Here is a 26,879-nt window from a genome sequence, read left to right as displayed (position 1 = left end):
GCACTTGCATGGGAGGATGTATTTTTATGCGCGTGTGTGTGTGTGTGTGTGTGTGTGTGTGTGTGTGTGTGTGTGTGTGTGTGTGTGTGTGCACGCGTGCGTGCGTGTGTGTTTGTGTGTGTGCGCGTGCACCTCTGGGAGTAAAACCTTCTCAGCAATCATGCCGTCTTGTCTGGTATGGTAAGTGACTGTGTGTGTGTGTGTGTGTGTGTGTGTGTGTGTGTGTGTGTGTGTGTGTGTGTGTGTGTGTGTGCGCGCGTGTGCGTCATTGGGGGGCTTTTTTCTGAAGGCAACATGTACTCCTTAGTGATGGGATAGCTGACATGATGTGTGTTCGTGTGAGTCGCTTACGTATGTACTCCTATTGTTAGTGATGGCTATAAAAAGCTAAAACGTTGTTTCATTGATAGAGCCGTTGAAAATGGGATGTTTGACGACACACAGACACACACACACAAACACACAAACACACACACACACACACACACACACACAGTCACACACAGTCACACACGTCATTAATTAGTTTCAGTGTGTAGTGACAACAGGGGAGACACAGACAGTGAGATGGGGAGGAATACAGCCTGCCCAAACAGAAATCAGGCGATAATGACATTTCCAGACAGATGTAGGCTTTGCAGGAAGGGACGAAAACGGTGAGACGGACTGAGAGAGATTGAGAGAAAAGGAAAAGGATGCAGGGTAGGTGGGAATAAAAAGGAGGATGGGATGGGTAGGTGGAAGGAATTCCAGAGCGAAGGAGGGACGGCAGGAATGAGGGGAGGGATGGCGGAAGGGGTGCAGGGAGAGGTTCGAGGGTTAGAAGGAGATAAAACAGAGAGCAGAGCAGCTGAGGAGAAATAAATTGAATTTATAGCTTTCACCTTGAGACATCAGCCAAGGTTCTCACTGCAGGAGGCTGAAGACAGCCGAGCAACTCAGTGTGTCTGCGGACTTTCTTTATAGTCGGACTGTACATGTGGCTCAAAGTGCAGCATTTATGTGTAAACAGACTTCCTGCAGTCGAATTGCTTCCATTCTCCAAAATCAATGTGGGCAAAACGGAGACAACAGGGGAAAACAGCACGGGTTATTTCTAAACACACAACTGAAAACAACAAATTGGATATTTTTTCCTCAAAAGAACCCTTCATTGACTAAAAAGCCAAATTTGGATGTGTTGAAAATGCTTCTTTTATGCATTCAGGAGATTCGGTTCTAGTACATTAACATTTTGGTGCTGCTGGGAATTAAAGAAAAAAAATCCTCAGTGAATCATCTCCCAATACCAGATTATCACTATTTCACAGCCCGAGGCAGCCGCCCACACACACACACACTGAACAACTAAAATATCATGTTTTACTTCCCTACCAAAGCAAACAAAAGTAACGTGACTTCATGTTGCTGCCCGCTGCTGACAGCATTGACCATTTGCATTGCCAAAAAAAAAAAAGCCAAGTGCATCGCTGCCCTGCTTTATGTTTAGCGGGGTCTTTTCATTGAGATGCTTCAGTGGTTTCTTTTGTAGTAAATGCCCTTCACTAAGATCATTATTGTGACAATTTCCATAACAACCTTTAAAATAAGCACAAATCTGAGTCTTGCTGTTATATGTTTCAGGTAAAAGAGCTAATAAAAAGGTTTCATGCAAAATTAACAATAAATTAGTTGATCATTTTCTGCATAAAGGACATTATGTGCACATAAGGGAGGAGGACATCACGAGATAATCCCAAAGACTGATGGATGAATGGAAGGAGCGAGGGAGACGGAGATGGAGGTAATATAATTTCTTCGGGATATCACGCAGTTTTGTTGGCTCGAGCGAGTTATTGTTGGACAGCTGTCTTTCTCCTCTTCTCTTTGCTTCCCCTCCTTTTCTGTCTGCCAAAGAAAACATTTCTGCTTTTCTTTCTTTCATTTTATTATCCTCCTCCTGCTCCTCCCCCCCAAAAAAATTAGATTTATAATTCTTGCCCTGACCTCTTAACTCCCGTTTCTTCTCTTTGTTTGTTGCACTCCGCTCGTTCCTCTCCTGCTCATCTTCTCTTCTCTCCTGTTCTCATATCACATCCAAAATGTCTGATACTCACACTGATTCAACAGAGTATTTGAAAATTGAGTGCAATGCCCCCATTATGTTTGCTAGACTTCCTTTTAAATTAATTTACACAAAATGAAGATTCTACTTTCAGAATAGATGTGTGGGAGTGTGTGTGTGTGTGTGTGTGTGTGTGTGTGGGGGTCATATTGTGATAAAGGAAATACTCCGACCTTTTGAAGTACTGAAGTCGTGCCATTACGCAGCGTAACCGTGGGATACATATGTTTGCAGGTTGTCCAGCAACAAGCCTGGCTAAACGCCGCTGTATTCTAGGTTATCAGCTCAGTGTGAGTTTAATTGAAGGTCGCACTATTTCGCCTCGGTTTCTCCTCTCTTTGTGTTTAACGAAGGGAGGCTCCGCCCCCGCTGCGCACACACGGAGCAAAAGAGAGCCTCGGGTGACCTATTCAACCCGTTATTCTACAGGAAGTTAAATGAAAAGTGCAACAGAAACCCAGAAAGGTGTATTCATGGACAAATGTCAAAAAATCAGGCCTAAACATCGTTGAATGTGACCGACAGTTGCGAGGAAGTAATTAGAAGCTCTGCTGCTGACCATGTAGCCCTGATCTGAAGTCAAACTGTTGCTGTATCAATACATATAAAACTGTAACACTTATTTTGTTAAAATTGTATGTTGTCCAAATTAATAATCAAATACTTTTCTGTATTTTGTCATATCGTCAAGAATATCGTTTACGCAAAAATACCGAGTTATATCGATATATTATTTTAGGGACATGTCACCCACCTCTAAATCTTTTCATATTTGAAATTGCTAAATGTTTAAAATATTTTCAGCATAAAACTCTCAAACTGTACACGTTTCATATATGAAAACCAAATCACAACTATTATTCAGAACTCAGTTTACACCTCATCACACCAATTTCTGCTCAAAATATAGATTAAACAGCTTGGCCTGAAGACTTTGTTGCCCTGATCTGTGTCTTCCAGGCAAACAAATGTGGTCGCTTTAGCGTGAAGTATTTACACAAACCAATGCGAGATTTCACCTGCTTGAAATGTGGAGCTGCAGTGTGGGTGTGTTTATGTTGACAGGGTCATTTTTCTTAAAGTTGAATGAATTAAATGGTGAAATTTTGAAAAAGAAAAATCATAAAAATAGACATTACAAATTGAGGGTATAAGGATGAACTGCCTGTACAGACTGTAAAGCATTTTAAGGAGTGTTTGTGATTTGTGATTTTGGGCTTTACGTACCGTAAATAAAAGTGGCTTGGCTTGACTACGCCCAACTCTTTTCCTCTCCAAATGTCTTGCATTAATCAAGTCTTGTTGGATTTGTACCTGACTGGATGATGCGAGGACATGCGTATGTGTGTGTGTGTGTGTGTGTCTCTCTGTGAATAACACTGATGGACAAAAAGGAATAAGAAAAAGACCGAGTGAACAGCACAGAAAAGCAGAGATGTTAAATTTCAGTAAAGCAGAACAACGGAGAGTAAAATAGGCTCTAATTCATCCAGATTAGGATTTCAGACCTGACACCCTGCTGCTACACACACACTGTCAGCACATTCCTCCAGCTCGCTGCGACACACACACGGTCACACACACTCACACACACACACACACACACACACACACACACACACACACACACCTGCGTACTTAGAACTGTACAAACATATGACAACACACTCGAGCGTACATGAGGCTGGGAAGAAAACGAGTGTGTGCTTATTTAATGTAAATCACAAAGTAAATAAATCTCATGTTGGGACCCTGCAGCGCAGATGTGTGTATCTGTGTGTAGCTCTGTTTGTGTATCTGTGCGCACACACACACACACACACGCACACACGCACACTATCATCAAGCATTAAAATCAGAGTGTTGGCATAGTTTTGGAGTAAAGAAGACATATACAACCAGCTGGTGAAAACTATAGCACAAAGATAGATAGATGCTCACTAAACTGCATTACAGTGTGTGTGCGTGTGTGTGTGTGTGTGTGTGTGTGTATGTGTGTGTGTATGTGTATGTGTATGTGTATGCGTGTGCGCAGGAGAGGGTGGAAACAAGAGGATGTGAGCAGGCGAGACGGAGTGTCAGTGCGTGCGCCCTTCCAGCTGTATTTATATTGTTCCATGGGAGTGAGAGTGTGTGTGTGTGTGTGTGTGTGTGTGTGTGTGTATGTGTGTGTTAAGATATTCTGTGTCTGTCCAAGAAACCTCTGAAACATGCCGTATCATATATCACGTCTTACAGCAACATTAAACCTTACACCAATGTAAAACCGGGCAGCGAATCAGACATCAAACCCCCAGGAATTACGGCGGCCTGTGCGCGCAGAGACAGTTTCATGTGCATTACAGCGAGATATATGAACACACGGGACACAGCCACCTTAAACATCTCAGGTTTTACATGTGGGAGAAAGCCGGAGACAAATGACGTACTCGCTGACCGAACCCGAACGTCTTGTGAAAAATATGAGCACTGACGTCATGAACGTAACTCATAGCGAAGCATCTAGCAGCTACCTGAAACATGTGAACTTCTCATAGAGACGTAACACAGACGCAGATAAACAACATCCCAAAATACTCGTCTGTAAAATATGATGTACGACGCAAAGGCAGAGCCTGAAAAGCGCAGCACTGCTTCAGTAAGTTGTCAAATAGTCGCACGTTCTCCAAAAGCCGCTGCAGGCGAAGAATTTCTAGTGTATTTTGAGATAGTTTCTTCTATATCAACCAAAACTACAGTGTAAGGACAAAGAAGGAAGTCGAGTAACAAGCTTCTTTGAAAGGTTTGATGTCTGGGAGTTAATTCTTTAAAGTGGTGTTTCTATATTTATTAATCTCCTTTTATATGATACAAAGGTATTGTTTTATTAGTGAGTAGAGCCTACACCAAAAAGGAGAAAAATGTATTTGGTGATGGTATTTCATGTGTCACATCTAAATGACCAAATTAGCTTTTACTTCCATGTTATAAAAAAAAAAGAAAGTTGACTTTAATTTAGGATTGGTGTATTTAGGAACCGGAATGATAACGGAAAAACTAAATATGTGCAACAATCACATAATTAATGAACGAGTCGCAGTTATCTTGTCACAGAAAAACACTGCAGATCGAGTATCTGCAACAGAAACACCAGAGACGACCGGTAGAATAAATATTTGGTCAACGTAGAGTAGTTATTGAGTCCTAGTAGTTGAGTAGGGAGGCTGTGGCTCAGACGGTAGAGTGGGTCGAACACTAATCGGAAGGTTGGTGGTTCGATCCCCGGCTCCTCCTGTCCACATGCCTAAGTGTCCTTGAGCAAGACACTGAACCCTAAGTTGCTCCCGATGGTGTACCATCAGTGTGTGAATGTTCTCCTGATGGCAGTGCCTTGCACGGTGATCTGTCTCATCAGTGTGTGAATGGGTGAATGGAAAAACATGTTAAAGTGCTTTGAGACCGAAAGGTGATAAAGCGCTATACAAGTACAGACCATTTACCATTTATGATCTGTATATGGAAACGCTCACAGATCAGGATACAAATTGGAACAAAATAGTGGGAGGAGCTCTATGCTGCAATATATTGAAACACACATTCAGCTGGAGACCGAGATCCAATGATAGCAAATGGTCTCCTTCGCAGCCTACTAAGTCTTCTGCCACACACACACACACACACCTACTGAGCCACAGAATGTTAATCTAATCATGTCAGCGTGGGGGGTGGTCAGCGTGTATGTGTAGGGTGTTTCTGTGTGTATGTACATGACATAAGGAGGCATGTATGTGCGTGTCTATTAATGTCTGTGACTTTTACATAAATATTCATCATCAAGTCAGTGTATTCATAAAAGAAACGCTGGACACGTCTCGACATAAATCAATCATGGTGTGTGCGCACGCTCACACACACCCACATGCTCGCTCACACACGCTCACACACACACACACACACACACTCACATTCACATTCACATACGAAAACAAGGCCACGCATTCTGAGGCGCTGATGCCTGTAATAATCACACGGGTCGTTACTACGGTGATAAAACGGCCAATAACTCTGCTCACCTGGACTGTGAATGGACATGCTGCTGGACACACACGCACACAAACACAAACACACACACACACACACACACGCACACCCACACGCACATGCACGCACACACGCACATGCACGCACACACGCACAGCCTCTGTCTCAAAAACAAAGAATTGCAACGTTGGTAGAAAACGTCAAGGACAGAGAGCAGGAAAACTAAATCACAGAGCATGCCCTCATTTCCCATGATGCCACATTAAAAGATCGTCCCAGAGCGCGTTTAAAAAGGCAGGACATGCTAACACGGACTTTCTCCTTGGCTTCGATTTCAACCCAAATCGTCGTTCCACTAAATTAGCCCTCGTTGTAAGGTCTCAGTGAGGATGTAAAATAGCAGAAAATACACGGAACCATCGGACTGCTGGACTCCTCTCAGCTGCACTTAAAATACAAAACCCATCTATTAAAATTACATTGAAATGTACGTTGAGTTACAACGTGTGCGTGCGTGTGTGCAGGCGGGCGTCTGTGCATGCAATCAATCACATGAAGGGCCGGACAGTGGTACATGGTTATTGCATTAACATACTTCCATGGCTTTAAAGTGCAGAGAGAGAGAGAGAGAGAGAGAAGATAAAAGAAGAAAGGAGAGAGAGAGAGAGACAGAGAGCGGCAGAATAAGAGGAGAGAGTTAATGACGTGTCGGGTGAAGATCATGTCAATGAGAGCCGTCAGCGCCTTCCTGGAACACTGAAGCAACACGGGGAACTACCGGAGCTATCCTGGTATAAAGAGCTGCTAATTTGGGTCCGCAGGTATGAGTTTGGAAAATGAAGGAGAGTATTTGAGCTGCGAGGGTCGGGTTTTGTGTCAAAAGAAGGAGAGACAACAGAAAAAGTTGTTATTTAAACTGATAGTAAATTCCTTTATATCTATAGAGCGTCTGCCTTTATCGCTCCACGTTTTCGAAGCGTTTCCCGACAGCTTGTTTGTTTGCTGAGGATTTCCAATAGTTAACAAAGGAAATAATAGGAAATCAAAAAAAAGAAAAACAAAACGTATTCACAGAACATTTTCCAGTGATATGTTTTTATGCCTCGTGGGCTGATTAGAATTTGGTGGTCAAAGGTCAGAGGTCAATCTGACCTCGAATTAAAAAAAGAATTCATACAAATTCTTAAAAAATTTCACACACGTCTGATGGGATAAAATAATGAAGTGATGATATTTTATATCCAAAATGTAAAAGGTAATCTTTCCTGTGACGTCATAAAACACTACAATTCATAAATCATATGACCATATTTCATATCTAGTCTGATAATGAATTGGTGAGACTGATCTTGGGGGATCACCTTGACACTCTGGTAATTGTACAGATCCTCTGTGCCGTTGGGTTGAATATTTAAATTACTGTCAACTGTCATGACTCCAATTTCGTTCTGTCAGAATCAGTTTTATTGGTCAAATTCCCCCAAAGTCTTCGCTGCGTGTTTTTTACGAGACTGGACAGACGTGGATGTAAATTGCAACTTGACTGGTTGGTCGAGGTTTACAACCAGGAAGTGGTAATACTGGTTTGGAAGTAAATGAACAATTTCTTCATTGGAGTTTCTTTCTTCAACTCTTTTTTGATGAAACAAAACTGCATTTGAATTAGACATATCTCAAAACCTGAATATGTGTATAAAACGATATCAATTTCTTAAGTAAATATGGGTGGAGGAAGAAGGAAGCAGGAATGTGTTTTGTTGTGATTTGGGTGAACCTACTCCGAGAGACATTTTACATACGAGTTTGTACTCGTGTGTAAAAGGATAAAAAAAAAAAAAAAAAAAAAAAAAAAAAAAAAAAAAAAAAAAAAAAAAAAAAATGGAGAGATAAAGATGTAAGAGGTACTGAATATGCAGTGAGATGAATAGAAAGACAGTTTTTTTTACAGCAAATAAAATGTTAATATTCAGCTGGTTTACACATTAGCATAAAGAAAAGTATTGAAATATCATAAGTTTCTATAGTCTTACTTCATCTCCAGGACCTCCTCCAGGTGTTTCCGCCTCTCAGCCCGCAGGGCGGTCAGGTGACCTTCCTTCTCGGCCAGTGAGAGTTGAGTTGATGACAGCCTGGCTTTCATCACCTCCAGTTCCTGTTTGACCTTTTCCATGGCAAGCAGCAGGTCCTCCACCTGACGAACATGTATAAAATGTAAACATTTTTGTTTCATTTTTCCCTTCCACTTTGTCATTCCCTTTGGCTGTCTGCAGATATCTGACTTGATGTTTGCGGGTGTGTTGTCTCTTTCCGTTTGTGTCCGTTTGCATCTGAGAGCTGCTGCGCCTTGAAATGTTTCAATAATTTCTCAGTTTTTACATAAGCTGCAGAACATCAAGACTGTCATTTTCCTTCTCCCTGTTTTCTTTCAACTCTCTCTGTTGTTTCTCTTTCTCTGATTCATATTTTATCCCTGTCCCTCTCTCTCAGTGGCTGTAGATCAGTGTCACATTAATGTGTCTGAGGTCAGCGTGCACTTCTCACAGTGTGAAAAAGATGTGGCCAACAGACAACACATTTTCTCTCTACTTCTTTCTCTCTTTTCCAGATATATACTCTCTGTCTCTCTAAAGAAATTAAAGAAAGAAAGAAAGAAAGAAAGAAAGAAAGAAAGAAAGAAAAGAAAAGAAAGAAAGAAAGAAAGAAAGAAAGAAAGAAAGAAAGAAAGAAAGAAAGAAAGAAAGAAAGAAAAGAAAAGAAAAGAAAAGAAAAGAAAAGGAAAGGAAAGAAAGAAAGAAAGAAAGAAAGAAAGAAAGAAAGAATACAATGTGAGAGAAAGACAGACAGATATGTGAACCATTATTTCCTCCAAGAACTCCACAGTGTCAGCAGAAATGGAAAGTACAAATGTTTGAGACAAGCTGAATCTGAAAGCACATTCTGTCGAGAGAGATGAGGATAACTGGGGTGAAAACAGCAATGAATGAATGACAGGACTTTAATGAAGGTTGGGTGAAAGTTCAATCACAATGGGTTTTTTTCTCATTTTGACTTAAATGTCCCACATTGTATAAATCCAGATTTACATTTCTTTTTTTCTTACTATAAAGCAGCTTTAGATGCTGTATGAACACTTTCAATGTGTCAGAATGCTCAGTTCACATAGAAATGCACACAACCTGCAGTCGGCTACTGTGACGATTGGATTTTCGTAAGTTTCTGATGTCACAAACTTTCGCTCATGTCATATGTCCGCCGTCAGCATGACTCACTGTCCACTTTTTTTGTCTGGAAGAAAATACTAAGAGGTCATTCCGTTGCAGAGCAAACAAACTACAAGTATAAAGTTAACCTGTGGTTGGAATGGGCATGCGTCACTCAAAAACAAGTCAGCCAATCAGAGGAGAGGGTCACTAATATCAATGCGCCTTAAAGAAAAAGACACAGAAAGAAAACTGCCTGTTTTTGGTAGAGCTCCACAAAGTGGCTTAAGAGAGGAGAAAACTATAATAAGATGGTTTTTGGTCACAAAATATCCTCTTATGAATATCAAGATTGTAAATAAAAAGAAAAAAAGGGTGTAAAATATGGGATGTTTAATTCCTCTGATTAGCAATTTCTCTCATTTTTAGTTTTTTATCTTTCGCATCTTATTTACCAAGCTGTCAGTTCCAGTCAAATCTGGTCAACATATTTTCCTGCCAGAATTCCTCACATCAATCACTTGTTGAGTGTTTCTCTTTGAGTACCACCTCAATCATGTCATCTTTTTTCTCAAAACTGATGGACTTTTTCAAAACTTCGCAGTCAGGACAAGATAAGTCAGTGTGTTCAGTTTTTTTTCTCTGTTGCTGTCTCATAAATATTGTTATACATTTACTATTTAAAAATATAGGGCTGATGAAAGATGGAAAAAAATGCAGACAAATAATAAGTATCTTTTTAACTCACTGCCTAATCAATAACGTGCTGTAGGCAGGTACCGTATTTTTTTTGTACACTTTTTATAATAGCAGAAACAAAACACCTGGGACACGCTGCGTTCATGGTGTGTGTGTGTGTGTGTGTGTGTGTGTGTGTGTGTGTGTGTGTGTGTGTGTGTGTGTGTGTGTGTGTGGCAGCTGCATCGCTTTACCGCTGCGGCTCGCATGTGTGTGTCCACCTGCTAGTGTGTCTGCTGCGGCTCTGCTACTGCCAGCCATACCTTTCTACATTGAGGTTCCTCCTGAAGAGAGAAAGCGCACTGGAAAAACACTGCCCTTCACGTGTTAATATTATTCATATAATACGCTGCATTTAGAGTCCACATTGGGCTCCTGCTACGATTCCATAGGAAACATGCGATCAGATATTTTCTCTATTTTTGCTCTGAACTGCACATATCATAAGTCAAAAACAGGCAAGACGCCGAAACTCGAAATGATGTGTTGCAGCATTGAGGTGTGACGCACACGACTCACGCAGACTGCGTGGCTGCTCTGATCTGTCAACATGGGCAAAGAAATGAAAAGACGTTCCGCCCGGCAGACGCCACGCGGGCAGCGCGTCCTACCGTTGACAGCGCTACAAAACGGGATTTATATTCAATTTCCCATCCTACTATTCATCAAAATAAAAGAAATGTGGGTGAATAGAGTGAAAATGAATGATAATGAAGGCGTAAACAGATTAAAAAATGTTAACGACGAGGGAGTGAGGTATGTGATGATTGTTTGTTACCTTTGACCACCTAAATCCGCTTGTGGTGAACTCATGCATTGGAATGTGAGAAAGCTGCATACAAAATAACAGAGAAAGAGAGAGATGTGAGAAGAGGGAATGAGAGCAGCGAGGGAGGAGGAGAAGGACAAAAGCATGTAAAAAGGGATAAAAGGAAGAGGCAGAGGAAAGGAGGTGGGAGCAATACACAGAATAAGGAGAAGAGAGGATAAAGAGAGGATAAGGATAAATCAAAGTTGAAGCAGGAAGAAAGCAGCAAACAAAGGAGATTGGGCGGGGCAGAGAGAGGTGGAAAACAATTTATAGGAAACAAGAGATATAACAAAAAGAAGGAAAATATAAGAGAAACAAATGCTTAGCACATGAAACAGAGAAAAATACAGACAGAGCGCAAAATACTAAGCAGTCAGAAACACAAGCAGAATTAAAAATATGCAATTCAGACGAGGCAGAACGAGACGAAAGGAGGGGAACGGGGAGGAGGGAAGACAAGGAAAGAGGAGAGGTTGAGAAGGAAAAGACGGGACAGGTGACACTAACCTAAAGGAGAGAGAACGGGAGAGAGAAACCTTCAGGCCACAAGACAGAGAGTGGAGGATGGAGGGATGCGGGAAGGGGTGAGGAGTGACAAGGCCTGGCTGGGAGTGAAGGCGCTGGAGGAGAGGAGGACAGCAACCCCTTCAGTGTCCTGAACGAGTGTGTGTGTGTGTGTGTGTGTGTGTGTGTGTGTGTACACGAGTGAGTTCAACTTTATTTTAAGAGCGAGAAAAGAGGAAAGAAAGACGACAGTGCACCGAGTTCAAGAAGTAAAATTGTCCGGCGAATAAAAGACGGAAAGCTGGAGGAGAAGAACGTCTGTCTTTCGTTTCTGAAGAGACAGAAGGAGTGTGTCATACTGTTGACTCATTTCTCTGTCACTCACACACACACACACACACACACACACACACACACACACACACCTTTCTTCAGTGATCACAGTCGTGACTCACGTCTCGCAGGAAAAGGTTTGGTATATTTTCATGCGGTGTCGGTCAAACGTTTACGCCGGACAAACCTTGTTCCTCACACACTCACATCCACGCGCACGTGATGTCAATATATAGCTGCATATAAAAGGTGTGTGTGTGTGTGTGTGTGTGTGTGTGTGTGTGTGTGTGTGTGTGTGTGTGTGTGTGTGTGTGTGTATGTGTGTGTGTGTGTGCATATAAATGTGCCTGGTTTGGCTGCATTTGCATGCATGTGTCTGTGCCAACACTGTAATAAGCGAATTGTTTGCCTTTGAACAGGCCGGCCTCATTAAGGGAGGAAATTGTCTCCCTCTGTCATCATTTTATAAATCATTATGTGAAAAGTCAATTGCAGTGACGCAGTTGTAAAAAAAAAAAAAAAAAAAAAAAAAAAAAAAGGGAACACAAAAATATTTATTTACAATTTACTTGCGGATGTAGAGACGCGTTTCCAGTCTGAAAAACCGGAGTGGCGTCCATCTGGCTCCGGCTAAATGCAATGTTGTGCAGCGTCGGCGTGCTGTTTAAATAGCAGTTAGCACCTCCCTCTGCCATGTTTGTGTGTTGTGTGTGTGTGTGTGTGTGTGTGTGTGTGTGTGTGTGTGTGTGTGTGTGTGTGTGTGTGCGTGTGTGCTTGAAGGAATATATATGTATGTATGTGGTCTGCTGTCTCGTGTATTACCATCCTGTCTGCCACATACACACACGTGCGTCTGTGCTGAAAGGTTGAGTTAGTGCTGTTGATGTTGGGAGAGGGCTGCGCTGAGTGTTTGGCTGCCATCTCTACTCATTTCGCCGCACGCTGATGTTCCCGCTCCTTTTCCTCCTTCACTGAAGCATTTTAGCAAGAGGACGCTCTCCAGCACCCCGTCCTGGCCTGAATGGCCTCTGTTCGGTCTAATTAAAGCGGCCACTTGTAGCGTTTTGAAGTGGTTCCGAATTTTTTCCGGCCAAAGTCAATATGATAGCTCAGCACAAACACTGTCAACAAATTAAGCTACATTCAAGACCTCGGGGGAAATAAACACAGTGGATCTGATTTGATTTTTTTTCCCCAGTGCTCAGCATTGTAAAACCCTCAAAGTTTAAAGCCTGTTTGCTATGAAAGAGGCCTCCAATCTTCATTAAAACTGTTTTTGTTTTCGGGGAATTGTAATAAACCCATTTTGGACCACAATGTTCCAGGAGCCACTAAACTCAGGGACTAAATAGACACTCACAGTCCTCCTTTCACATTCATGATTACATTTCTACTGCATTTGAAGAACCTTTAGTTAGTCGGGTAACAGCTTAAAAATACAGCCACAATCAAGACACAACCTTGATATCTGAATGAATAAATATTGTGGCAAACGGAGACATGATGAAGTCAAAAAGGACACCGAAAACATCAAAATGTCTGTTTGCAAATAGAGATGATAACCAATTCGTTCTCAATAGAAGGCAACACAACAACAACAAAACAGGTAGAAACAGACTATTCATAGCGGCAGTAAGGTTCTGGTTTAACTGATCAGTGATAACTAACCCTGCAAAACATGCCTCCAGAACTCTTCTTGATTCACCACAAAGTACCACAACCAGATTAAAACAGAGATAAAATAAGACCTGGTCACGGAGCCCCAATCAAAGCTCATATTTAAAAACAAGCCGTGTGTACATAAGCGGAAATAACCTGAAGTAATGATTGTTCCGATACTACAAAAGGCATCTTTTCGGATGTGCAAGCAAGCAAATCAAAAACAAACAGAATACCGGCACTCACAGATCAGTCAACTTCAATTCATTGAGGAGTTTCAGCTTCGAGCCATCATCAGCGCTGATTCTCGCACCCATAGTTCATCAAAGATTCTGAGTTGTACGCTCATTGTTTTTTTTTTTAAGGCAAGCAAATCATCAACGACCTGAACAATGTTCCCACCGGTGCTTTTTAATTTACTCTGAACAAAATGCTAATTTCATAAACTCCTTTTTCCCAAACTCCACATTCACACATTCTTTACTTGCTTTCTCGAACTCTTCATTAAAGCTGCAACAACAAAACTCCCAGAGAGTCAAATATCCAAATCCAAAATGCTATTTCTTTCTGGTTGCATCATTACATCAAAAGGCCAATCCAACCTGTCATGTGCATCGTTTTAAACATGTTTTCTTGTTGTACTCGGGATCTTTGAAAGCTTCGGGATCATGGCTAGAATATGTAATAAGGCTCTGTGAGTTTGAGCGTTGCTTGTTTACACATAAAGAGTTGAAGAAGCTCAACTTCCCCTTTACGTCTAGTGAAGTACTATTCGACTGTGTGTCTGCCTCTGTCCGTCCGTCATGTCTTCTTCTTCTTACATCTTTCTGTTTGTTTTGGCTCCTGATCTGTCTGTCTGGAACTTAATCTGCTGTGTTGCTTATTAACATTTAACTGTAGATGAGGCTGCCGTCGAAATACCCCGAAAAAGTAAAACATCTGTTTGCAGGGCTGTCTTTATGTGTCTGTCCAGGAGCAGTCCTGTGAGTAAAGGCCAGAGCAGACAGCCAACATTTAGAGGCAGTAATAACAATGGAGTCCAGCCGTTTTGCCAACAGCTACAGCCGACCGTGTTTTCTCAGGGCAGTTTTCGTCCGTACGGCCCACGCTGTTTTTTCCCATTTGTCAAAATCCATCCAGGCACCGAGTAACATTTCCCATCTATATGCCCTCGTTAAGTCACTGGTACCCAGAGGAACAACACACACACACACACACACACACACACACACACACACACACACACACACACACACACACAGACGCACACGCACTCCCAGTGGTCTGAGGTTGAATCCACTGAACCCTTCCCTTCTGAGCCTCCCTGAACACCGTTATGAGCTCGCCTACTGTCTCGATTTAGATAAAACGCATTACAAATTAGAGCGGTCGCCCTCGCGCCCCGTTTTAAAAGAAAGCCGTTTGTGTGTTGCCGGCTGGAGCGGACAAAATGCAAGCTGTTCTTTAAATAGAGATGTGTTTACCTCCCCTGCAAATGAAGAGTGACTGGGCAAACACACACACGGAGCCACACCTGAATGAGCTCAGTTGGCAAGGGGGGGGGGGATGTGTGTAGCCGCTGCCATTAGACGCTTTTGGCACGGCGATGTTTGGCGATGTCAGAAGATGTTTTTATGTTGCCCTAAAGATGTTTCTCTGGACGTGTTTTCTTTGTGTGTTCAAATGTCCCTAAAATGAAGGAAATCCTCAGAAGTGAAGACATGTGTGTCTCACTGATAGGGGTTGAGCTGAAGGAAAGGTCTGGGTCACACTTGTCAAGGGTAAGGCTTCTCCTGACTCATGCAGTAACACAGGAGTGTATGTTGGAGCTGCTGGGAGAGACCGTACCTGTTTCTCGGTGTGTGTGCGCGCCTGCTCCTCCTGGACGAGCACCACCTCCCTCTCTGCTGTGATCTGAACGCTCTCCCTCAGCGCCTCCTCCAGCTCCTCGATGCGCTCCTCCTTCTGACGCAGGGAGTCCTGCACAGAGACACGGTGCAAGAAAAGTGAGAAGGGCTGGTCGTAGTGTTGAGACGAGGACTTTGTGAAGTCAGCATTTATTTACGGTCATCTCAAAGACCTCATAATACCACATTATCCTGATAAAACAGGCTTATTTGTGGTGCCTAGAGTTTCCAAAAGCAGAAAGGGATGCTGACACTTTAACTTTCAGGCCCCTCTCCTGTAGAACAACTCCCAGGTTGGGACAGATTCCCTCTTTAACATCAGGCTTAAAACGTTCCTTTTTGGTGAAGCTTATAGTTCAGGACGAAAAAGTCAGTCTATTTTCACAGACCAGACATATTTGTTATTTTCAGCGATATCGTAGATACCTACTGTACAAGTCAATAGCTAACTGTAAATCAAAAATGTCTTTGCACGACTGGGTCCAAAAAACATTTTTGTAGAGAGGATTTTGATTTAAGTAATTTTGTATACTACCAAGAAAATCAGTAGGTTTACTTAAACACAGTGAAAAGCATTCCTTGATCTCATATCCACCACATCTGAGCGAGTGTGTTCTAAGTTTCCTATAAAAGCAGCTTTATCTGTCACATCCTGCTTCACTTTGTCCGCTGAGTAAAAAGCTCGGATTCTCCTCATTCGAGCTCCCGACAGTCGGAAAAAGCAGCAAAAAGACTCAAAAACTAGACATCCTGATCTCTATCTGCATCAGAGGATGTTGATCACACATGATGCTGTTTTCTAAGTAAAACAACTTCAGGAGCTTCCCACCAATTGCCCATAAAGAAATGTTATTTCTCCTCGTGCCAGGCAGCTGACCCGACTTTCCTGGTTAAATCAGAGCCAGGTGAATGATGATGGGTGGGAGGGGGAGAATGAGACGCTACAGTGGCCATGAGCAAAACCTCCAGAACATCTCCAGCACATGTGCCGAGAATCTGAATCCGCAATGATCCAACATTACTGGGTGTCTAACTATGCAGACGGAGGGGGACTCTAATTTGATTAAAACTTCTTATTGTATTGAATTAAAGTTGAATTATTCCCAAATTCCATTTGCAGTCTGCAGCGCTGTTTGAGCTCCTCTTAAACGGCTTTGAGTCGACACACACACACACCAGTTATGGTCGTAACCGCTGCGGTCTCATACGTCGGAGTGACTCACGCGGCCATCAGCTCATCTCCCAACAACTTCCAAACTCCTTAAACCAGAGATCAATCACAGCCTGAAGGCAGCTTATTCGCACAAACACACACACACACGCACGCGCACTGTCATCTGCCTATAATCAGAGAGGCCACTGAGGTTAACAGTTACTGGAAGAGGAGGATGGACTGGGGTGGTGGGGAGGGGAGGTGGGGGGTGGGGGGGGGGGGGGGGAGAGTCAAGGAAAGTTAATATTAAACAAAAAGAGAGGGAAAAAGGGAGATGAAGAGGAGACAGAAATATGAAGAAAACCATAGTCACAATCACCGCCACACACTGTTCATCTGGTCACTCGACACACCCAGCGGACAATTAGAAGATGCTCTCAGACCACAGGAAGCATTTAAAACCCACTGCATTCACTTCATAGTTTTGTTTGTGCGTCTCGTCTTTCTCCTCTAATCACCTCTCCTCCCGTCTTTTTATCAACTTTCTTCGCCTCTTACATCATTTGATTTCTCCTCATCTCTCCATCTTCTACCTGCTCTCCCTGTCAATTATCCTCTTCAGTTACCCCTCTCACACACTCCCCGCCTGACAGCTGCATTCTGTGTGTGTGTGCGTGTGCGTGTGTGTGTGTGTGTTTGACATTGCCTTAGGCTGCTACTTGTCACGTTATGATGATACAACATTGTGATTGCAGACAATATCTAAAGGACAAAGAGGAGGAGAAAAACTTTTTCACCCTGTCGTTCCCCTCCATCAACCTCCTCCTCCTCCCCTCCCCTCCCCTTCCTCCTCCGTACCTTTATCAGCTGGGAGCACTCGTTCAGGTTGTCCTCTCTCTTCTTGGCCTCGTCCATCAGCTGGGCGTTCCTGCTCTTCTCCAGCTGCTCCTTGTGCTTCAGGTTGGCCACCTTCTTCGACTGATCCTTCATCTGTCTGCAGGAACACAAAAGATACAATACAAGTCAACGCGTCATCTACATCTCGAAAGAGTGGAGACTTGAGTGGTGCTGTTTTGTTTTTGTTTCAGAAGACTCACTTCAGCAGTGATTCCTTGTTTCTACAAAACTGATTAAAATACTGATCTTATTATTGATATTTGATCTTTGAACGAATGACATGAACACAGATGTCAGGAGAGCCGATGCCGAGAAGATAAATGACCACTGAAATTCACTGATTTTTACATCACGAGCCTCGGACCACAAACATTTAATGTTAGAAAGTCAGTTGATAATATATATTGAAAACACCACATCTCTGTCAACTGTCTGAAAACTCCACATTCAAAAATGTAACCTTAAAGTAAACAATTTAAGGGAAAAAACAAAACAAATGGCTCATTACATGTTTGGCTTCATGGAATGTCCCAAAAATGCACAAATGTTTCCATAAAGCAAAAACATTTTTGAAAAATGTCCCTCTAACCTGACGTGAACAAGGCAGTATTACTGACCACATGCCCTCCGCTATATACCATTTCTAAAGAGCCTATCCAACACCATCAAGATCCAACAAATTAGAAAAGATACGATACACACTAAACATCCTTTTTTCTGATTTGATATCACATTGACAATCACATTTAGAGTGGTGCTATTTCATAAAACATAATATAATATAATGTATATATGTCCTTTAACTGTATATATGTCTATTTATATCCGTTTCTGTGTTTGTACATTAAGAGCAAGTTACAACCGAAGTCAAATACCTCATATATGTAAACACACCAGGCTAAAAAAGCTGATTCGGAATAATAATCACTGGCACCTAACTACCATCTCTGACATACAAAAGTGCCACATCGACCCCACATGCAGGCACACAAACTGCACATGCAGGTGTTTACAGCGCCGGCAGGACACACAGCTACACTTGACATTCAATTTACGGACTTAAACCACCTCCCACCAGACAAAGTCAAGACTTTAGGATGATCGGACACGACGTTGTGATTCTGTTGCGACACAATGCAGAACTAAAATTCCCCCGGGTCGATATAATGTGAAGATCAGTGGAGAAATTCAATGAGAAGCCACGAATCAGTGACGAGATGACATTTGCGATTGCTGCACAGTGGGAAGCACGAGGGGTCCTTTCACGGAGGGATTACCGGGCGCCGGGAAGCAGAGTCGAAATCATCATCTGGGAGAGCGACGGAGACGGAGAGCGAGAGGAGAAGACGGAGCGACGTAGGGAGCGATTCCTCGTGGGAGAAGCGGGGGTCTGGAGGTGGAGGGAGAGTTTAATCCCTGGTTAAGCCGTCTGGAGGCCATTGTGGCTCTGTCACAGACCTATCAGCTATCACAGCAGCTTGACTTGATCAGGACCTTTCATACCTTTCATACTGCGGACGTACATGCGGGAACAGATGGGGAATAGCCCGGGCTAATGCCAGTAAGGCTTAAAACATGCCTGCTGAATCATGACACAGATGAAAGATGAGTCAAACAGAAGGGATGAATGCGAGAGCATACATGTAAGACAAAACTAAACCGCTGACTAACACTTCAGAAACGCACTCGAAGAAACTCCTTCTTGCTCTCTGTACGTCCTTGAGTCGTCTTTATGTTTGTGCTTTTTAATATGTGTTTATGCATGCGTGTGTTCCCCGTTCTGACGTTTTACAGGCTTGTAGATAAATCCATTTTCTTCTAATCCGCTGCTGCAGCTGCCTGTAAAAGAACCGACCTCCCGTGAAGGGAATCCGCCGCAAACTCGCACCAGCAGCAACGCATGTGCGCTCGTGGTAAATCCTTTTTTTTTCTTTTTTTTTTTAACGAGACATACACTGCATATTTTGTTCCTGAAAGTGTAAGCAGGTTCCAATCCTCCCGTGACCTCTGACCTTTGCCTGTGCGCCACAAAGCTCGGAGTTTTTGTTTAAGTTTACTGTTTTGAGTGAAGATTTCTGTCCGAATTCATGAGATTATAAACTTGACTTGTTTACATCCGGAGTGATGCACATACTAACCCTTCACTTTTATCTTTCATGTCTCTCTATGGTCATAAACTACCTGCTAAACTAACCTTTAAATAATGGGTGTAATCCATCAAATGGCTTTTACATTAATATCACTGCCAGAAAAATTGAGAAATGATATTGGCAGGAGATTGTAACATTAAATCCTCGATGTGTTTGCTAAAAGGTCTTGGGGGCCCAATTCCAACCCGTCCAGAGAAATTTGGGAAGCTGGAAGAGAAATTGAAATGTAAAGACGGGGCCAGAAACTGCTCTGCAGCACCTGGACATTAAAAAGCTCACAGAATAATCATCAGTGTGTAGATGGAGGTTTGGGTGTGCTTTTTTTTTTTTTTAAAAGCACACGTGTGCCTCTTTTGCTTATTGCATCCAAATTGGGTTCAAATTTTAAACGAGAAGGCGGATGAAGTAAGCGTGGAGTCACATTAATTATTATGTTTTTTGTTCCCTTTGTTCGGTCCTGATTTCAGTTTGTGCCCTGAATGTGGGATAAAGTTATTGTGAATATTTGGGAATCCATTTTTTTTGCGCGATACGCCCTGTGTGTGTGTAACAGGTCATAAACAGGCAGGAATGTTCCTATTGGAGGATTTCCAGGAAGCTCCAACCATCTGGTCGGCTCTCTGAGGTTTCCCTCCTTCATGCTACATTTGCTCTATGTATGTGAGTGTATGTGGAATAGACTTTTCATTTGCAATGTTTCCTATTGACTCAACACTCGGTTCCCTCCTGCACTCTTTCCCCTTTCACTAAAGCTAAGCACTTGTTTTGCTCACTCTTCAGCACGAAGCATTTGCACAGCTAACTATCACACATGTACATCCGACCACAGCGACTTCTTCCTTTCACCAACACCAATCCTCTTTCCCGACACTCATTGGCCCGTTTTTTGCAGTTATAACTATCTGCATGAAAAGCAATCATGTATCTGCATTGAACCGAAGTAGGCTGACAAATGTACTGAACCCACACCCTGTCCAAATGCAACATTACCCTTTGTTTCGGATAAAATATTGTCATCCGACCATGGACCATTTCTCCTCTCCCTGATTCCTGCCTCTCTCCCTCTTTTGTCACTTCCATCTCCTGTGCTTTCCTTTCCCCCAAACTCCTCTTCTCCTCTCTGAAATAACATAAATCACAGCAGTCAAACAATCACAACCTTTTTTTTTTTTTTTTTTTGCCATAGCGGGCATTATTTATCATAATGTCTCAACTCCCAGTGGAAACAGCAGAAATAAGAGTCTCCGGATAGACTCTGCATCAGGTTAATAGTATTTCTATATTATTATGTAGCCGAGATGTTATGAACTGGGGTCAAATTTGACTGCATGGAATATGCCAGAAAAAAAAAAGTACGTGTCAGCCCAGCGTTTTCTTTCCATCTCACATGTCCTCTCTCTCGCTATCCTGACTCATAAAACATGAATAGAGTCTTTAAAAAGTTGATTTTAAACAGATTGAAGTTCATACACTTCCACGACACTCGCTGCTTTAAGGGGCAGAAGTTGCTCGATGAACTCGATGGCTCTGCTCGGCGGAGGCACGGAGCCATTTGAAGTTGTTTTAATATGTAAAATACTTCCTTCTTGCCTCCGCTGAAATCACTCTCAACAACTGCTGCAAACCGCTGGAGGAGGCGGCATCACGGGAGACTTCGCTCCCCACAACGCTGTAAACACGACGTACAAATCTGCACCGAAACCACGTCCGCACACACGAAGCTCGCACACTCTCCGACACGTAGGGAGAACGCACACCAAATTTACAGAAACACACACACGCGCGCACACACACACACACACACACACACACACACACACACACACACACACACACACACACACACACCGAGTTGTTGCGAACACAACCTGCTCTGTATTAGATCAAATCTCCGGGTCGGACCACACACAAATATTTAAAAGACACACGCGCACAGTTGCGAGTCCGACTGCATGTAACATCCATTTTCCACACACACGACGGCGCATACTGTAAACATATTATGTGCTAACATAAACACACACTGATATGCTTGTCGACAACACTTTGAACTTCCTGCATTTTTCAAAACCTCAAACATATCCTCGCGCACTCACCACACACACACACACACACACACACACACACACACACACACACACACACACACACACACACACACATAAATACTCTATAGTATCTAAAAACGTATACACACACAAATGTACAACACAGAATAGCTTCATTAAGACTTAAAGTTGTAAACAATAACCGAATATTGCTGGTAAGTTGCAGTAAAAATGAAACGCACACACACTATATTATAAACTTCAGCCAACTTGAAAAAATATACAAACTTTTTAACCTCCCTCATTAACATGCTGCTGATATTCAGGGACCCACATTAAGGTAATATTAATATTACATTCGCAGTGCTGTATAAATATTTGATCAGAAATGCTTGGAGGTCTCATGTATGTTTACTGCACATGGTTTGCCCAACATTAACATCAAGGGTTTCCTTTTAACCATTTGGAATTCAGTATTTCCTTTGAAAAGACAGGAAATATTGGTTTGGTTTACTAAGCCCATAAAAAACTATAAAACATAAAAAAAAAAAAAAAAGGGATCAAAAACATAATAGTTAAGTCTTGGCCACGGTCGGAGTGAAAGAAAACGTTCCATGAAAGGAGGAAATTTTTTAAGGAATAAAGACTTATTTTATGATTTGAGGGATGATTGTAGAAAATCCCTCAGGTGGAGGGGAAGTAAATTTGTGAGGTAAATAAGGAGGTAAGACGTGTGTGTGTATGTGTGTGTGTTTGTGTGTGTGTGTGTGTGTGTCTACAACCCTCCACAGTGTGGGTTCCTGGAAACTAGCTGTAGACACAAATATATGATTTATCGTCTTTATGAGGATAAATCATATTTACGGGATACATCCACACCTCGCAGCTATTCTGCACAGCTAAACGGAGAGTGTTTCGATAATAGTAATAGTGTAAGCATGTGACAGAGAGCCGGAGTTGATCTTGGCAGTGTCTTTGTTTAACATGGAGAACAGTGAAGTCCCTGAATTAAATGCTGACACTCTGTTCCTTCGTCTCATATTCATCCTTTGATGATCTGATCTGAACTGAGATTTTCTTACAGATGAGTCACCAGCACGAGAAGACACAGTTAGCACAATACTGCTTTTAACTGTGTGCATGAAATACATCTGTGCAGCCAAATATAGTCGCATTTCTTTAATACAATAACCCTATAAAGCAGTATATATACAAATTCTACAACCCCGTTTTAAAAAAAGTTGCGACGCTGTGTAAAATGTGAATGAAAACAGAATTGTAAATCATGTAAATCCATGTTTAATTGAAAATAGACCAAAGGCAACATGAACCAATGCTGAAAAATATATGTTCATTTTGAATTTGATGCCATATCTCCAAAAAGTTGGGACAGGGGACAACAAAAGACCCGCAAAGTTGTGTAATGCTAAAAAAAAAAAACACCTGCCTGCGGTCCAGACCTGTCATCTATTTAAAACATTCAGTGCATAATGAAACAAAACATATAATATTCAGATGACTCTGAACTGTTGAGCAGCTGAAATCCTATATCAGGCAAGAATGGGACAACATTTCCCTTTCAAAACTCCAGTAACTGGTCTCCTCAGTTCCCAAACATTTACAGAGTGTTACTTAAAGAAGAGGTGATGCAACACGGTGGTAAACATGCTCCTGTCCCAACTATTTTGAGACGTGTTACTGCCATCAAATTCAAAATAAGCATTTATTTTCCATAAGACAATCAAATTCCTCAGTGTCAACATTTGATGTTTTTTTTTTGTGTGTGTCTATTTTCAATTTAATATGGTTTTACACGATTTGCAAATCATCGAATTCTGTGTTCATTTACATTTTACACAGCGTCCCAACTTTTTAGGAAACGTGGTATTACGAGTATTCACTGTTAACTGCACTGTATTTTAAAACCAGCTTTCCAAAAAAATAAAGGTGCGGTTTTTTTTTACACTTTCCTTCAGTCTGAGAAGTTGTGTGTTGGGTGTGTGTGTGCAGGCATTCCAATTAGCTAACGCTCAGCAGTCATGCCTGACGTCGTGTTGTCACCTATTCGCAGGCAAATTCCTTCTTGCATGTGCGTTTGTGTGTGCAAAACATAAAACAAAGAGCAAAAAAAAAGAAAAGGTGCGTGGTGTGTGATAGTGTGAGTATGTGTCTGCTTGTTGTCACCCATTAGCTGACAAATCCCTGCACCACCACCTCAATGCTCAGGACCTCAAACGGATCATGCACACGCACACACACACACACACACGCACACACACACACACAAATAAAGCAACAATGCAATTCCTTTTTAAGCTGCAGAAACCTTGATGTCAGACATTCGGCAGTGGATGAGGAGTTCCTCAGCTCAAGATCAAAACAACCCGAATAAAAAAGGCAAGACGAGAATAAACACAAAAAAAAGGACAGAAAAAGAAGTCTTCTGTCGTCTATCCGACAGCAAGGCAATGCTAACTTTTTCTTTCGTGTTTTTTGTTTTTTTCTTCCCACTCTGGAGTTGAATCACAAAACACCAGAACAACAGCGATGAAAAAGCTGACAAGACGGCAGCGGGAACGGTGGCTCTAGAAGTTGAAAGAGAAAGAAAGCGCAAAGACGGAGCGGGTTCTGGGGAGAGCAGAGCGCATAAAACGCTCAGACCATCAGATTTATGCAGGAAACAGAAGGAAGAAGTGGTTATTATGTGGTCGATCACAATGTGTTAGGTCAGAGAAATCTCAATATGACTGTGATGTGTCTTCTGGAAAAGAGCACATTCAGACGCTGGGCTTTGCATGCTGAAATCTCATTAAACAGTGACCTCCCGAGTGCACAGAGGATTATCTAAAAGTCAAAAAAAGAACAAACTTTTGAGTCTTTCAACTTTCGGACGAAGCAGTATGATGCCATATTTTAAAGGAGTAGTGCAACATTTTGAGAAATAGGCTTATATGACTTGTTAACGAGAAACACATGAGAGTATTGTTTCAACTTTCATATCTGTCTGACGTAAAGTTTTCCTCTCAACAGATCAGCGGTAGCCGTTTCTCCCTGACTGTGTTCCAAATAGTGTACTTCCCTTCGCACACTCACGAGTAGTAGTCTTACATGTTCGGACTCTTACTTGTGCAGTACTTGAATTTTGACATGGTAGGATTGTCTCAAATCGCACTCGGCCATTCTGCCCTGGGAAAGGAACTGGAAATAAGCGTAACATTTGAATGCATCACCTGCCAACATATTTACCCAGAAACATGTTTTTGTGCCCTCTGTTTAACGCAGACAATAAACATACTGATAGCTTCTGTCTGACAGCATCCTGCTGGTAAAAAAAACAAACACTTTTGTGTGGTGTTCTGCAACAGCTGCAGCTTCCTGAGACGGCTGAATTTGAAAGTCTTGACGTCAGTGCTCCCTCCGTTTTGTCCGCATCGCGGTACTTGTAGTGCACTGCACGTTTTCATACTTGACAGTGTGATCGCACTTATGCATTCAAAATAGTGTGTGAATACATAAGTACGCCATTTGGAACACAGCACCTGCTTATGGTCTTTGAGCTAAGCTAAACTAAGCTTAACTAAGCTAAACAAAGCGCCCTTTTGGGTCCGAGAAATGCGAGTGTTCAATCTTTCTGTCAATCTTTCCTGCACCTGAAAGCAAATAAACTCTTCGGTTAAAGCCCTACACAACAAGTTAATGGTCTAATTGCTGAGTTCATGACAGTTATGAGGACAAGAGCAGATTGTGAAACAACTGAACTGTGTGTAACTGCTTAACAAAAGTGGCGACAGGAAGATAAAAAGCCACAAAGACAGAAATTAAAAGACCTCTGAGCAAAAGTTCACAGTTGCCCGAGTTCATAATGACGTCACACATTTGTGCTTGTTTTCTGCAGTAACCTCGAATTTGAAGTTATTAAACTGAGTGCTGGTATCAAAGTTCAAATGCTGGTATGCAGAGAAGAATATCAGGGTGTTATAATGGAGGGTGAAAGAAAGAAACAAGCATGTTTCCTCTTCAAAGAGGCAGCGATGTGACAGAAAGAGAGAGAGAGAGAGAGTGAAGTGAAAGTCAAGGTGTCTCCTTCAAAGACAGACAGATATGATGAGAATTATTAAAAGCAGAGTTTATGACAGAGTGAAGGAGATGAGAGAGTCTCTCGGCGCAAGGACACGCGGTGTGACAATGAAGGAGAGAGATGAGAGGAACGGGGAGAGGATGACGAAGGAAGAAAAATAGGCATGCGGTACTAACCTTGAGGCGAGACTGGGTAGAGCAGGAGACAGCGTTGCATTGTAAAGATAAAAGAAAAGGGAAAGAGAGAGAAGGAGAGGGAAAGGTGAGAGGGGGAAACAGGAGTTGGGCGCGAAGTTAGCTGGCTTGATCAATCTTCAAAGAACAGGAAAGATATGGGAGACAGAAGAACTGACAGAGAGACATAATTAACCACAGAAGACACTGCAGGCAAACACTGAAACGGAGAGACAGGCATGACCAAGCAAACAGCAGGGCAGGCGGAGAGACACGTAGCTCCCTTATGGACCAATTTTCATGTGATGTTACTTCAGTTTGTCTTGTACCGCATCTTTAAACTCTCCGTTTGGAGGGCCAATTTCAGAGCGAAGTGACCACTACCCCTCGATCCCTGAAAGAAACGGGACAGCCCCTACCCAACAGAACAGAGAGGTAGGGCCAAGTGGCGGGGTATGGGGTTATGAGAGGCCCGCTCCCCTCAAATGACCCCAACAAACACTTAAGGGCACACACACACATGAAACGGCAATCGGAGGAGGGCGCAATTAGCCAATCAAAGCATGAGCTGAACGCGTGCTTTGCCACGAACTATGCCTTCATCGGCTTGGATTCTGCAGACGACTTCTTGGTGGATTTGCAAAGTCTCCAGCAAATGGAATATGGCATGCGATCATTAAGATAGGAAATTTGAAGAAATACACTTCCTAAATTGGTTAACCAAAAAAAGGTTTTCCACACAATCACTCCTTGTGTGTTTGATTGAACTGGCAAAGTCTGAACTCCAGCGAGAGGTTGTGGCTGAGAACGCATGCTAAAGACGCCGTGCCAGAGACAAATTGTCCATTACAGAACAATATAACAATAAACTTCCCTAATTTGTCATTACTCTCGACATCTCTCCAAACCTCCTCCTGTTTTCTCACATTTCACTCTATTTTCCCCTCCGCCACAGTCCTGTTTCTCTCTTTGCCCGTTCTCCTTTTCTGTCTCTCTCTCCACGTCTCCTCCACCTGTTATTTAATTTCTTTCTCGCTGTTTTTTTTTTTTTTCTTCCCCCCGCTGCCACCTTTCTTTCCCTTTCCTCTTTCTTCCCCCTCTCTC

At 42.4% G+C, this 26,879-nt stretch overlaps 1 protein-coding gene across 8 annotated transcripts in view; it reads right to left on the bottom strand.

Moving 5' to 3' along the window:
* LOC138202571 (ELKS/Rab6-interacting/CAST family member 1-like) overlaps positions 1 to 26,879 on the bottom strand; it is a 130,596-nt gene that overhangs the window by 50,788 nt on the left and 52,929 nt on the right. For 5 of the 8 annotated variants that reach the window (XR_011178651.1, XR_011178652.1, XM_069156702.1 and 2 more), the window contains 4 exons: positions 25,779 to 25,790; positions 17,288 to 17,423; positions 15,218 to 15,349; positions 8,155 to 8,315 (listed from right to left, as the gene is read on the bottom strand). Coding sequence is in view for 5 of the 8 variants with exons in the window: in XM_069156702.1 (XP_069012803.1) it covers positions 8,155 to 8,315; positions 15,218 to 15,349; positions 17,288 to 17,423; positions 25,779 to 25,790 (441 nt within the window). In the remaining 3 variants the exon portion in view is untranslated. The remainder of the gene's footprint in view (positions 1 to 8,154; positions 8,316 to 15,217; positions 15,350 to 17,287; positions 17,424 to 25,778; positions 25,791 to 26,879) is intronic. The other 3 variants (XR_011178653.1, XM_069156704.1, XM_069156706.1) reach the window with 1 other exon arrangement.

Source organism: Embiotoca jacksoni, unplaced genomic scaffold (assembly GCF_022577435.1).
Source record: "Embiotoca jacksoni isolate LCO1_2020_lvr unplaced genomic scaffold, fEmbJac1.0.p SCAF_21, whole genome shotgun sequence".
Lineage (NCBI taxonomy): Eukaryota > Metazoa > Chordata > Actinopteri > Embiotocidae > Embiotoca > Embiotoca jacksoni.
Note: the sequence above shows the minus strand (reverse complement) of the source record. Positions and strands in the feature narration are given on the sequence as shown.